The following is a 15,456-nucleotide window of genomic DNA, read 5'->3' as shown; positions in this document are numbered from 1 at the left end:
GAAGAAGAAGAAGAAGAAGAAGAAGAAGAAGAAGACCACCACCAGCAGCGCCGCCAGGAAGTTCCAGTAAAAGAAGTAGACAGACTTTAACTGCCACAGCATTATAAGATCACTTCACTTACTCTTGTCCCAGTCTGTGCTTCATATAACTTGAGTTGGGGGCACAGATGGGGAACTGATTGCAAAGCATGTTAATTTAGTTGTAAGAGCCGGGTTTAAGATATTAGCTAGTCGGTGAATATATATTCTGGAAAATTATGAAAATATTGCTATAGGTTAATTTTAGAGGTTTAACATTTACACAAGTACTTTGTATTCCAATTAATTGCATACATGATAATTGCATGTTCCTGTTAACTTAAAAACAATTCTTATGTTAATTGTATGTCCCATGTGTCTGACAGTTGTATGCATTTAACCAGAATAGGGAACATACATTTTTAAAAGAAATGTACTTCACAAGTGTATGCAATTATCAGGTATACCATTACACAGTATATGTTCCTGCTAATTGCATACTCAGTTTAGTTGCATAAAACATTACACTATGCACCTGGGCTATGCAATTAAGAAGAATCTACTGTAACAGGACTTGTGATGTCTTCTGGTGTTATTTAAAGTGGGATTCCAGGGCTACCTGCTTTAATTGTCCTGTAATAAATTCAGTATATATTGAACATTTCACCAGCCTGTTGTTTGTGTTTACAATTGGAAAAATAGGAACTTGAGCCCACATACTAAAAAAAAGGTTTCCTAGAGGTATTGGGGCAACTCAAGGTTTTCTTGCATTCATCTGTTTCATTTTTTTTGGGGGGGGGACACTGAACGAGACACTGCTAAGCAAACATTGGACACAAAACATCAGAAAGAATTGTTTTTAAATTTTATTTCATTTCAGATGACAACTTTTTCAAACCTGGCAGCAGAGACAACCCTGGAAAAAAAAGAAACAAGAAACACAAAACAAGATGAGAAGCCGTGAGTCATGCGTGAGTCTTAATCTTCAATGTTAACACCAGGAGGTTGTTTCAAACCATCAATGTTTGGCTGCAGCAGTGCAGGCTGGAGGGCACAGTCCTCATTAACACAGTGTTCTCTGTCAGCACAGCCCTGGGACTGTTTGCTGGCACCAGTGCAGGTTTCTGGTGGTTTAGATACATCACCTGGCCGGCTATTGCATGCATTTAGAACTGTAAAAAAAGGGCTTCATACCTTCTGTTATATAAACTTTTTTAAATTTTATTTTTTTGCTTTAGTCCAATCATCCTACTCTCCATACTAAATTTGAAGTACTGATCTGGGTAAAAGTTTTGAAAGAAATACCTGCTATGGCAAACATACATTTTCATTTTAAAAACATGATGGGCAGGATTTTCAAAAAACAGTGTTATTGTATCGAACTCATGGTATAGTAATGAGAGCTTTAGTCGCAAGTGATTCTCAAACAAAATGTGTCAATGAAATCAATCTGTTAATGATTTAAAATTGAGTTTTAAGTGAACAATTCTCATTCATAACCTCAAGTATATAAAAGTCTACAATATTTTCATAACTACAGATATTGAATTATCTAGGTATGTATCGTCGGGTCACAGCCGCGGTCTGTTCAATTTCTGTTTCAAGGTGAGTTGTGGTCTTTCGTTAATTAAAACCCTCCTTTTCCAAGTGCAAATGAACTCCTGATAAATGATGACAATTAACAGAGATTTGCTTTTAAATTCCCACAGAAACAAAAGAAAATCACTGCTCGTTAAGATATTAACATTATTTCATAAATCAACATAATTTCGGAGATCACTTTATTTAATAACGAGATAGGCATAACGACCTCTTGAAAATGCCAAAATCAGTGCTACATAATGATTTGTTGGTTAACACTGGCGTTATCATTTACAAAGTTTTGAAAATCCTGCCCCATATCTGGTATTATGCTAGGTTAAAGAAATCTCTGTTTGCAAGCCATGGTTTCAGACAGTGTTGCACTTCCTTGGGCAGTTCACCTGGAATTGTCCCCCACCCCTTTCAATAGCTTCTTTCCTGTCTGTTTACCAACCAGCTGCTGCCTCCCCTATTGACTGACATGCTTTCATCCAGTAACATGAGAAGACACTGCTTAGGTGAATGGTCAAGGCAGTGTAATAGATCTCCTGAGATTAAGGCATGGCGAAGCACCGTGATATTTTAAAATGAAAATTCATATAATGTGATTCTGCCAAAACAGCATGTTTTCAATGGAGGGGCAGCACAGGTATGATTTATTTGTGAAACTGTTCTGTTAGCTTCAATCACTGTAAGTGTAGAGTTCCTGACATTGGGGTTCTTCTGCATTGGGCTCGTTCCATCTTATGCAGTTTGAATGCCCCAACTCTTAACCTGCGTGGCACCTGCCTGTCTGGGTTGTGTTCTTGCCCCAAGGAAGTCTGACCATCAGGGCCAACATACAACACCAGACCACCATCTGTCCAAAGGAAGAAGAGAAAGCAGAGGGCTGTTAGGGACTGAGATGCTGTGAAATGTTGCTGAACATGGAGTCCTTTGAAATGAGGCTGGAGAGAATAACATTGCTTAAAGAGAAGCCAGCTTCAAATGTCATTCTGTTTATTTGTTCCATCTTTCAATTGTCTTTTTATAGTGTTTGCAGTCATATTGCTCCAGTGTTGAGCTGTCTTGGTTTCAGTTTGCCTGGAGAATCCTAGGGACTGGACAGCCAACCTCATTTCATTCAAACCGGGTGACTTTTCAACTGTGGTGCAGTAAACAGTGTGCCACCTCGCTAATGCAGTAAAAATGTCTGTGTCCCGCATGAGGAAAATCTTCTTCCAATCAGCTTTTAAAACACGCAATGCAGAAGTTAATTGCTATTGATTGGTGTCCAATTGTAAAGGTGAGAGGGTTTCTTGTTTTGCAATCAATGCATTAATGAATAGATATATTTAATACCTGCCTGAAAGGCAGTTAGAGTATGACTATCAGCACACCCCTAGTTCTTACCCTCCGCGGGAGGGACCAGGTCTGTCTCCTGGCCCAGGTACTCGAGACACAGATTCTCCACCACATCTCGAGCGTCCAGCCTGGTCTTCCCCACCCGAGACAGCTGACCTGCCACGGCCACGCGCTCCTGCTGCTCTATGTCCTGAGGGACAGTCTCAGGGGACAGGGAGCCACACACCTCGAAGTGGTGCAGCAGAGAATCCGAGCTCGGGCCTGGACACAGGGTCAGAGACGGAGAGAAGGACAGAGGGTGAAGGTAAATTATTTAAACATATTTGAGTTTAAGAATAAATAAACTCAGGTTTTGAGGACGGCAGACAGATTGGTGGAGACCTGTCTGTTTCCAATTTCTTTTGAGATGCCTTCAAATGAACTTCAGGAGGCTTTTTAGCACTTTCCAGGCTATCAGACTATTTTACAATCCATTAGAAAAAACAGCTATTAGGAAATATACAGTCTCCTTCATCTCACTGCAAAGAGTCACTTGTAATAAACATTGCGCAGACAGCAAGAGTAGTTAATCAGCTATTCACACAGTCACAGCAACACCCTGTCGAATGTTTTGATTTAATTTGACTCACAATCCACACTATGCCTTTAAACCACATTAGTTGCCTTTAAACCGGCTTAAAAGTGCTAAATGAGGTTAGTGTCCACACTACGCAGCGTTTAATACCGTACTCGAGACCACCTCAGGCAGTCTGGTTCTAAATGAGATCGTGGTGCGGTTTGTCAGAAGTGTGGAATACCAAACTACATTTTTTGTGTGTCCTCCAGTATCCCAAAATGCTTTGTGAAATGTTTGGTGAAATACTCAAGAGGAGGCGACTGAAGGACTTGCTATCAGTGTCCACTCCACACTGGGCATTCATTTTTATGCTTAAAAAAAAAAACCTGTCAGGACAGCTCTGTTAAACTAGTAGGGAAAACAAGAAAAGCACAACGTTAAATTAGGCGACTGCAAAAATGAAATGCGAGTTAAAAGTAGGATCGGGGATGAACAATTCGTGTCATTTGTCAGTTCTGTTTGAAATAAAATTTAAAGAGACCAGAATTAGACTCAGGCAAGATATGAAGGTAAAAGCAAAGATTGTTTTGTAATGAACTGCTTTTTCTGAGTTTAATTATGAAACAGAATCAGCTCAGTTTGTTTAAAGGGACGTCACCTGATTAAAACTCAGAAACTTCAAGCCCTACTTGTGTGTGTTCGCATTTACTTAAACGATAAGTATTGTTTAAACAATTAAACAATAATGATAATAGACAATATATAACATTGTGTATTGCTGCGTTTAATCCACTGGTTCAGTCCCAAAATAATAGTCCCGGTATTTAAACACCCACAAATAACACAAACATGATCACAAGTCCACAGTGAGTGCTATAGTGCTCGTGGTGCACATACAGTTAATCATGACACAAGTGCAATGTTGTCCAGGTTTGGTGCTGGCCTGTAGCGACAGCTCAGGATCGTGTTAGCCATCTAATAACAACGAACAAGTATATTTTAGACACGATAAAAGAAACAAAACACTCACAATAAAAATACAGTTCTCCTTCCGGTTCAGCATTAACTATAACAAAGGAACAGATCACCTTGCTACATCCCCTTATATACCGTCAATCATGCCCTCTTGGTTAACGATTGCAACTGCTCCTCCAATCCGCGGCTGCCACATTGATTCCCTTCCGGCTCAATGATTTAGTGTACCACAGCTCCACCCCCTTTCTAGATGGCCGACTTCCGCCTAACCCTGGGGATGAATTGTCTGGCCATCCAGTCCAGGGCACTATGTTCCCTTTACACAGCGCCCTCACAGGTTGGGAGGGAGATTTATCACAAAGAACTATTCTGTCGTTGTCACAACTCATTAAGCCCAACTAAACATGAAACAGTACTTGAGTGTGGACTCTTTGAGCTGGATTAATTAGAGCGGTTTCGAGTAAGGGTCTCGAGATGGGTTATGTAGTGTGGGTAGGGCCTAGTCCAATAATTAAAGTCAGTTCATTAAACCTATCAACAAGGACGAAAGAAATAAAGAATATTCTTATAACATTTCGTTTTAAAAATGTATTTGTTTTATGCTTTAAAAAGGAAAACAATTATTTAAAACAGCAAGTTTAAATTGTAAGATTGTGTTTTTGATATCATATCTTGTGTCAGATTTCTTCAGGATAATGAACCTGTTTTGATTAAATGTTTCTCTGGGAAAGGGGGAGGTGTGACAAAGAACACTTAACCAGGGAAAAACCCATTTGTTGCAAAGAAACCAATGGGTAAGATGCTGGGATATGAGTTGGTATCACGTGACTTTTAAAATACCCCTAAGATTTGACTTGAACCAATCATTCATGAGTTTGCTTTAAAACCATTGGCTCATGGATGCTGACATGTGATTGGAGAATTCAGAAGGGACTGCCCACTCACTAGTTTTGAAAGAGCTCAAATCGAGTTCTACTGTCTTACGCAATCTTTGAAAGCTCAGACATCACTTGCATTATTCATCTCTCGTGGAAAATAAGAAAAAGAACCATTACCACTTACGATGCCATATATTGAGACCCCGGAGATTCTTTAAAAAAAACTCTCTTTCCAAAACTGTTCAGAAAAGAAAAGGACTTTGCTTTTTAAAGCTAAAACCAAGTGACTTAAAGTAGCGGGAGATACAGTGTTACACATTCCCACCTGTTGCTACAACTGTTTAAATAAAGTACCTGTAATTGTTGTTTTCATTGTTCACATCCTGACAACTTTTTATACTTACAAGTTTAGTGTGTTTCAAGCTCTTTTCAAAGTGACCGCTCTAGTGCACTGTCAGGGTTGTTGCTCACATTGTCAAACAGGTAACACAGTGATAGCGTTCCATGATGTGTTTAGTTAAAACACAGTCTATTATGATTTAAAAATGTATAATTTAGATGCATTTTGTGTTGATTTAAAAATACGACTGTTTGTTATTGTGTGTGGCAGCATGGATGGGGTTAGAAGCTCATCCACAAAACTCATGCAGGTGACCATCTCCAGATTAATGAATTGATTCCTTTACTGCTCACCTGGAGATGGTCACCGGTATATAAGTCTGCAGCGTTCCATGCTCTGGGTGGGTGTTCAAGAGGAGGAACATGTCCGTCACGCTACCAGAAGGGGGCGCTTTGTTACGGGGGGCTGAAAGAGTTAGTAATACATTCCTTACAATATCTTGAGAACCGTAAAGCAGTCTAGCACAACTATAATAGCACAGGCATATTATACTTCCACTGCCTTTAATTGTCTAAATGGCCATGCTCGTTCGCTAGGGTAAACTCTTAAAAGAAGGCCATGCCTTCCAGACCTAACCCGAGCTCTCTGAGCCCCGAGCCGCTCTGCATCGTGTCTGAGGGACATTGAGAACCCCGATTCCACTCACCTCCCCCAAAGTCACTGCTTGTGCCCTGGGGCTCTGTGTTGGCGTTTGAAACGGAGGGCCTCACCTCTGGCAGAGTGGCTGTGTTGGTCGTAGACGACGGCCTGCGGGAGGGGACAGATAGAGGTTACTGCCTGGACCTCCCGTTGTGCTCTTCCACTCTCTGAAAGTTATAGAAAGTCATTCTTCATGAAGACTGAGGCAACACAAGATTCAGGGCAGTGATGTATTTCTACCACATTTTTTTGCATCTGTTTTTATTAAAATCTATACAATGTATTGAATAAAAGAGTACTGTTTGTTACTCTGCGATATTCCCCTGTCTTATGTTGTTTTTTTCCAGAGATAGACACAGTAACCAGGTAACAGCCAGGTCAGGGGTTAACAGTGGCTGGGATCCACTTTCAGGCTGGGCTGCTGGTGCGCGCAATCCCATGTTGCATTCCCTACTCAAGCAGCCAGTGTCTTTTCGATTGCTTCCCAGCTCTGTCTGGTTGCTGACAGCGATGAGTCTATAACATCAAGATCTCTCCCTGGCCTGATCTGATTCTCTAATACCCGCTTGGTGTCTGGATCCTACACTTTGGTGACTCTGTATCACTTTGCATTTGCTGGCATTACATTGTCCAGTTCTGTGTGCTCACACTCTGAAGCAGGGGTCTCCAGCCAGAAGCTGCATCTGGATTCCAACCTGCAGCACAAGAGACAAGGGGTCAGTGTGAAAGCCTCACTCCGACAATGATCCCTTTAAGACCTGCCTATGGCAGATGCCTTTAATAAATGTCACGTATTAAGTCCCCCCCCCTTCAGGTGTATATGTTACTCCAGCAAACCTTAATTGGGAAAACGACTGCTTACTTGCATAGTTTACTGGAGCTCTCTTCTTCATTTAGATCCAGTCATTTAATTAAACTGCTTGTTCCCATGCAGGGGAGCGACAGTTTTTGGTCACTCATTTCAGTTTGCAGCAGCCAATGACCAGAATGAGTTTCAACAAAATTCAAATTAGATCAGTTCATATCTGAGGCTGCTTTTAGTCGTGGGGTCGACTCGTCGCTGACTGACTTCTGTACCTGCTGAGTTGCTGCTGAGTTTTATGAAAAACAGGAGGAGTGGCAAACACTGCTGCAGCAGCAAAGGTCATTCAAAATGATCTAGACAAGATTCAGAACCGGGCAGACACAAGGCAAATGACATTTAATAGAGAAAAGTGTAAGGCACTGCATGCAGGCAATAAAAATGTGCATTATAAATATCATATGGGAGATACTGAAATTGATGAAGGAATCTATGAAAAAGACCTAGGAGTTTATGTTGACTCAGAAATGTCTTCATCTAGACAATGTGGGGAAGCTATAAAAAAAAGGCCAACAAGATGCTCAGATTTATTGTGAAAAGTGTTTAATTTAAATCAAGGGAAGTAATGTTAAAACTGTACAATGCATCAGTAAGACCTCATCTAGAATATTGTGTTCAGTTCAGTCAGGATATTGCTGCTCTAGAAAGAGTGCATAGAAGAGCAATTATTCCGGGTTTAAAAGGCATGTCATATGCAGACAGGCTAAAAGAACTGAATCTGTTCAGTCTTGAACAAAGAAGACTACGCGGCAATGTGATTCAAGCATTAAAAATTCTAAAAGGTATTGACAATGTCGACCCAAGGGACTTTTTTGACCTGAAAAAAGAAACAAGGACCAGTGGTCACATATGGAGATCAGAACAGAAAATAGGAGGCACTTTTTTACACTGAGAATTGTGAGGGTCTGGAACCAATTCCGTAATGTTGTTGAAGCCGACACCCTGGGATCCTTCAAGAAGCTGCTTGATTTGATTCTGGGATCAATAAGGTACTAACAACCAAATGAGCAAGATGGGCCGAATGGTCTCCTTTCTTGCCAGGTCATCACTGAAAATGAGAATTTGTCTCAATTGACTCCTCTGGATAAATTAAGGTTTTAATTGATTGATTGAGGCTGTTTGGGACAGGCTGGTACAGTTGGGCTCAGTCTGATACCCCTCTCCACTGGCACATCCGGGCCAGGTGAGCCCCAGACCCCAGACCCTCATGGTACGGGTGGTTTTCCACTGGCTGTTTGTCGAGCTGAGTGAGAACCAAAGTGTAGAAGTCTGGCTTCACAACACATCTGCCAGGGGCAGGGTTAGTGATTTGCGTCATTGCGTTGCTTCAGCCAGTACATTGGATAAACCCAAACAACATGAAGAGAGTCACAGCAGAGAAAAGTACAAATTGCAGCTCTCTCTCCGAGAAGCATTCTTCCACTCTTTGTGTAATCAGCCCGTCGTTGCATTTCAATTGTGTTCAGTAATACATGAAGAACAACAGTGAAGAAAAACACAAGCATAACCTCTGGATCTGCCATTCTCAACTCAAACACAGCGCCTCTCCACACCGCATGATCTACGTGAGACTCGACTCGTTCGTTGCGTGCGGCGTCAGCAGCACGGCTCGGGCTGTGCAGTGGAAACACAACCAGGCTCCCTCTGAGCCGCGCCAGGCTGGATCGGAACGGCGTCGTGGGGCTCAGCTGTATAGTGGACACTATGAGAGCTTATTGAAGCATTGCTTTTACTGCTCCCTGCTAAGGACGCTGGAGAAGGGCAGAACGACTACTGAACTGTAACAAGCCTTGTTAGGTTTGGGTTTACGTGTGTTGTATGAAACTAGAATATATGCTGGACTATGTGTAGTTCTGAATCCGTGATATAAATGTCACATGAATGGTGATGTTCTGTGCGTAAAGCCTGTTTAGTATATATTTATATTGTTTACAGTGTTTATACTGGGGATCACCGTACAGTCAGCTCTACCCCACAGAAAAGACACCTTACACCAGGGACCACTGGGGAAGGAATGGGCACAAGGCAGCTGCTTCAAAAAAGGAGTGTTTGCACAGTCAAAGAAAATGAATTGGGTTCAAGTTGATCCAGATTATTGGAAGTAGGGTTTTCATGGTCAAATAAATTGGATCAAAGCTGGATTATCTGAAGAGCAATGCATTGGGTATATTAAAATGGTGCTGGCTATGTCAGAACAGAGTGGATTTAGACACGGCAATTCAGTGACGTTTCTTCAAAGAAACTGGTCGAGTCTGAGAGTGTTCAAAGTCTGTTTTTGCAGTCAACATGGCAAAGCAAGATGTGCTGGAGTGTTGTAAGATCTGGCTTTGTGATTAGTAATAGAAATAAAAAAAATTCTAATCTGTACCGTACTGAAAATGCTACTGTGGCAAGAAAATGAGAACGTGGCTGCTCCTAATTGAACAACTGGTGCTAATTAGGAGCAGCCACATTCTGTAAAGGGAGAGCACAGGGCTCCATTAGGAGAGAGGAATTTGATGAGTGTTCCAGTGTTCCAGTGTTCTGTGAAGACTCTGCCCAGCCCGAACAGTGAGTTGTGAAGGCGAGTGCCCGGCCTAGTCACTGATCACGGTTATCATGAAGGTACTTTTCCAATTAAATACAACTTGGAATGCTCTGTGAAGGCTGCCTGTACAGGTATTTCATTATATTTACATCGGACCTTAACCATTTGATATGCTACTCAAATGATAAGAGTGCTCCATCACTATGCAGACCTCTGTCACCCTCCTCCAACTCGTAATTCAAACAATATCTATTCAGCATGATTATCAGCATCAGCAGTCTTACTATTCAAACTGCTGTGGGAACGTGTATGTTTGAATTGAGGGCATGCCAACGCAGCATACATATATAAATGACGCACCGTGCTAGTAAGCTGAGTATTGTGAGGTGCCTAATCCTACCTTCAGTATGGAGTTGTCCGGCTTGCTTGCCCTGCTGTCGTACATCTCCAGTATTGAGTGGCGAATCTGAAAACCTGACCCAGCGAACTCTGACAGATTGATATCAGCAAAACCCATCTGCAACAGGAGATTAAACATCAGCCTGTCCCACCCTGTCACATGGCCTCCCATTGGAAAGGGACATTTTGCACCATTAGAAATGCAGAACCTTTTTAATTGATTGTAGCTACCACAATAATTAATAATCTATTGAATATACAGGTCTCAAATGTGGAGTTTTGACAGAAACACATGTTAATGTAAACGTGTACTGTATTCTCATTATAAAGTATAACATCTGTTACTACACTAGGTGAAGCAATATGTTTGCAAACCCTGCTTTCAGAGATCTGGAGAGTGAAGTTGTCCCCGATGTCTTTCCTGTCACAATGACCAGCTGCTTCCCCGATTGCAAGACATGCTGTGCAGCTATTAAAAGAACTGATTGCACCACTATAGTTGTACTAGTTTTGAAGAAACCCTGTTTTGCTCGTCGTATATATATATATATAGTAATCATTTGAAATAAATACCCAGTAGACACACTGTAGGAGACACAGGCTAATATTCTCCGTATAATTTCAAATATGTAGAAACTATTAAAATGCTTCTGTCCCTTTTCACTAATATTATTTATTTCAAACAGTAAGTAACTTACCTTTACGTAAGCTTTTCCACCTTTAATGTCCTGAAAAAAGAAATAATAAAGTATAAGCTTGTGCTGTAGTATATTTTTGCGGGTTCTCATGTACCCCTGTTCGTGCCATGCCTAACCAAAGGTTATTTTGGGGTTATGACCAAATACCACTGACTCATCTCTTTGAAATCAGCAATATTGAAATAGTTTAAAGATAGGATTTCCATGAAGCAGGTGTCTCATTTTTTACTCATATGATTGTACTAATTTGAGAGAAGCGCTGAATCGGTTCCACTGTAGTTCTGGCTACCATCACTAGGTGGAGACATTGTAGCCAGAGTCCTGCATTGGGTCGTGTACCCGCGGGGGACCCCCAAAAGCGGATCGAGTTCGAAAGGAATAGACAGCACAGGTATTTAATAGTCAAGTAAGTAGAGATTGTTAATATTTTACGATGTTAAAATATATCCAGACCACTAGAGAAAGCTACCACGCTGCATAGCCTATTATGTAAATTCAGTCTGTGGAGATCGATAGAGATATCTGTGTGTGAATGTGAGAGCTTGAGAGAGTCAGTCAACGCAGGCAGTAGGTAAAGGGATACAGTATTTTCAAATCATGAACGGAGATTGCTTTTCCGAGAGAGACAGGTTCTCATAGAGAGTGCAGTGATTAAGTGATTGCGTGATCATGGTGTGATTTGTGTGAACTGAGTGAGCCAATTGCTCGGGCTGCTGCTACACCCAGAACTCTCATGGCTCATGTTTTATGACTCCAGTTAGAAATAACAATGACTATAAATGTTTCTTCAGAAAATGTGGCAATTATCTGCCCATATAAATGACACTCTTTCAACAGGCGTGGCCACAGAGTATTAGTATTAGGTGTGGCGTTCTATGCACGGGATGACATCTCCACCCAGGATGTACTGGAATTTTTGCAAATACTTCAGTGTGGTTGGTTGATTCGTGATATGTGAGGGGGTTTCTAAAAGGACCCCCTTGATCTTGCTGTGTGCCGTATGCTCACCTTGCGCACTGACACTCTGCACACACAGTCCTGGAGCTGTGCTCACCTTGCGCACTGACACTGCACACACAGTCCTGGAGCTGTGCTCACCTTGAGCACTGACACTCTGCACACACAGCTCCTGGAGCTGTGCTCACCTTGAGCACTGACACTCTGCACACACAGTCCTGGAGCTGTGCTCACCTTGAGCACTGACACTCTGCACACACAGTCCTGGAGCTGTGCTCACCTTGAGCACTGACACTCTGCACACACAGTCCTGGAGCTGTGCTCACCTTGAGCACTGACACTCTGCACACACAGTCCTGGAGCTGTGCTCACCTTGAGCACTGACACTCTGCACACACAGTCCTGGAGCTGTGCTCACCTTGAGCACTGACACTCTGCACACACAGTCCTGGAGCTGTGCTCACCTTGAGCACTGACACTCTGCACACACAGTCCTGGAGCTGTGCTCACCTGACACTCTGCACACACAGTCCTGGAGCTGTGCTCACCTTGAGCACTGACACTCTGCACACACAGTCCTGGAGCTGTGCTCATCTTGAGCACTGACACTCTGCACACACAGTCCTGGAGCTGTGCTCACCTTGCGCACTGACACTCTGCACACACAGTCCTGGAGCTGTGCTCATCTTGAGCACTGACACTCTGCACACACAGTCCTGGAGCTGTGCTCACCTTGAGCACTGACACTCTGCACACACAGTCCTGGAGCTGTGCTCACCTTGAGCACTGACACTCTGCACACACAGTCCTGGAGCTGTGCTCACCTTGAGCACTGACACTCTGCACACACAGTCCTGGAGCTGTGCTCACCTTGAGCACTGACACTCTGCACACACAGTCCTGGAGCTGTGCTCACCTTGAGCACTGACACTCTGCACACACAGTCCTGGAGCTGTGCTCACCTTGAGCACTGACACTCTGCACACACAGTCCTGGAGCTGTGCTCACCTTGAGCACTGACACTCTGCACACACAGTCCTGGAGCTGTGCTCACCTTGAGCACTGACACTCTGCACACACAGTCCTGGAGCTGTGCTCACCTTGAGCACTGACACTCTGCACACACAGTCCTGGAGCTGTGCTCACCTTGAGCACTGACACTCTGCACACACAGTCCTGGAGCTGTGCTCACCTTGCGCACTGACACTCTGCACACACAGTCCTGGAGCTGTGCTCACCTTGAGCACTGACACTCTGCACACACAGTCCTGGAGCTGTGCTCACCTTGAGCACTGACACTCTGCACACACAGTCCTGGAGCTGTGCTCACCTTGAGCACTGACACTCTGCACACACAGTCCTGGAGCTGTGCTCACCTTGAGCACTGACACTCTGCACACACAGTCCTGGAGCTGTGCTCACCTTGTGACACTCTGCACACACAGTTGGAGCTGTGCTCACCTTGCACTGACACTCTGCACACACAGTCCTGGAGCTGTGCTCACCTTGAGCACTGACACTCTGCACACACAGTCCTGGACCTTGAGCACTGACACTCTGCACACACAGTCCTGGAGCTGTGCTCACCTTGAGCACTGACACTCTGCACACACAGTCCTGGAGCTGTGCTCACCTTGAGCACTGACACTCTGCACACACAGTCCTGGAGCTGTGCTCACCTTGAGCACTGACACTCTGCACACACAGTCCTGGAGCTGTGCTCACCTTGAGCACTGACACTCTGCACACACAGTCCTGGAGCTGTGCTCACCTTGAGCACTGACACTCTGCACACACAGTCCTGGAGCTGTGCTCACCTTGAGCACTGACACTCTGCACACACAGTCCTGGAGCTGTGCTCACCTTGAGCACTGACACTCTGCACACACAGTCCTGGAGCTGTGCTCACCTTGAGCACTGACACTCTGCACACACAGTCCTGGAGCTGTGCTCACCTTGAGCACTGACACTCTGCACACACAGTCCTGGAGCTGTGCTCACCTTGAGCACTGACACTCTGCACACACAGTCCTGGAGCTGTGCTCACCTTGAGCACTGACACTCTGCACACACAGTCCTGGAGCTGTGCTCACCTTGAGCACTGACACTCTGCACACACAGTCCTGGAGCTGTGCTCACCTTGAGCACTGACACTCTGCACACACAGTCCTGGAGCTGTGCTCACCTTGAGCACTGACACTCTGCACACACAGTCCTGGAGCTGTGCTCACCTTGAGCACTGACACTCTGCACACACAGTCCTGGAGCTGTGCTCACCTTGAGCACTGACACTCTGCACACACAGTCCTGGAGCTGTGCTCACCTTGAGCACTGACACTCTGCACACACAGTCCTGGAGCTGTGCTCACCTTGAGCACTGACACTCTGCACACACAGTCCTGGAGCTGTGCTCACCTTGAGCACTGACACTCTGCACACACAGTCCTGGAGCTGTGCTCACCTTGAGCACTGACACTCTGCACACACAGTCCTGGAGCTGTGCTCACCTTGAGCACTGACACTCTGCACACACAGTCCTGGAGCTGTGCTCACCTTGAGCACTGACACTCTGCACACACAGTCCTGGAGCTGTGCTCATCTTGAGCACTGACACTCTGCACACACAGTCCTGGAGCTGTGCTCAGCACTGACACTCTGCACACACAGTCCTGGAGCTGTGCTCACCTTGAGCACTGACACTCTGCACACACAGTCCTGGAGCTGTGCTCACCTTGAGCACTGACACTCTGCACACACAGTCCTGGAGCTGTGCTCACCTTGAGCACTGACACTCTGCACACACAGTCCTGGACCTGTGCTCACCTTGAGCACTGACACTCTGCACACACAGTCCTGGAGCTGTGCTCACCTTGAGCACTGACACTCTGCACACACAGTCCTGGAGCTGTGCTCACCTTGAGCACTGACACTCTGCACACACAGTCCTGGAGCTGTGCTTGAGCACCTTGCACACACAGTCCTGGCACTGACACTCTGCACACACAGTCCTGGAGCTGTGCTCATCTTGAGCACTGACACTCTGCACACACAGTCCTGGAGCTGTGCTCACCTTGCGCACTGACACTCTGCACACACAGTCCTGGAGCTGTGCTCATCTTGAGCGCTGACACTCTGCACACACAGTCCTGGAGCTGTGCTCACCTTGCGCACTGACACTCTGCACACACAGTCCTGGAGCTGTGCTCACCTTGAGCACTGACACTCTGCACACACAGTCCTGGAGCTGTGCTCACCTTGAGCACTGACACTCTGCACACACAGTCCTGGAGCTGTGCTCACCTTGCGCACTGACACTCTGCACACACAGTCCTGGAGCTGTGCTCACCTTGCGCACTGACACTCTGCACACACAGTCCTGGAGCTTTCCTGTCCAAAGGTTTCTACCGATCCTGCACTCAAACTCCAAAGTCTTGTTCCACCGAACTGAATTCAGGTGAACCTCCTTCCTACAGGCAATTGAAAAAGCAGCAGCAAAATAAATAAATAATTTGAAAAAGCATAAAGTAAAGAGCTGGAAAGACTGAGATACACAAGCTGCAGACAAGAACACACTGAGAGTTCTGTGTTCAATTGAAATCACTTCATTACCAAGGACATGCTG

At 44.6% G+C, this 15,456-nt stretch overlaps 1 protein-coding gene across 1 annotated transcript in view; it reads right to left on the bottom strand.

Moving 5' to 3' along the window:
• Positions 1-2,540: 2,540 nt before the first annotated feature.
• LOC121304489 (protein FAM102A-like) overlaps positions 2,541-15,456 on the bottom strand; it is a 13,608-nt gene continuing 692 nt past the window's right edge. Inside the window, exons 2-7 of the mRNA XM_041235653.1 lie at positions 15,187-15,415; positions 10,181-10,297; positions 7,040-7,086; positions 6,399-6,499; positions 6,046-6,157; positions 2,541-3,233 (exon numbers count right to left, since the gene is read on the bottom strand). Of these exons, the coding sequence (XP_041091587.1) occupies positions 2,981-3,233; positions 6,046-6,157; positions 6,399-6,499; positions 7,040-7,086; positions 10,181-10,297; positions 15,187-15,415 (859 nt within the window). The 3' untranslated portion in view covers positions 2,541-2,980. The remainder of the gene's footprint in view (positions 3,234-6,045; positions 6,158-6,398; positions 6,500-7,039; positions 7,087-10,180; positions 10,298-15,186; positions 15,416-15,456) is intronic.

This window comes from Polyodon spathula, chromosome 38 (assembly GCF_017654505.1).
Source record: "Polyodon spathula isolate WHYD16114869_AA chromosome 38, ASM1765450v1, whole genome shotgun sequence".
Classification (NCBI taxonomy): domain Eukaryota; kingdom Metazoa; phylum Chordata; class Actinopteri; order Acipenseriformes; family Polyodontidae; genus Polyodon; species Polyodon spathula.
This window is presented reverse-complemented; position numbering and strand designations above follow the sequence as displayed.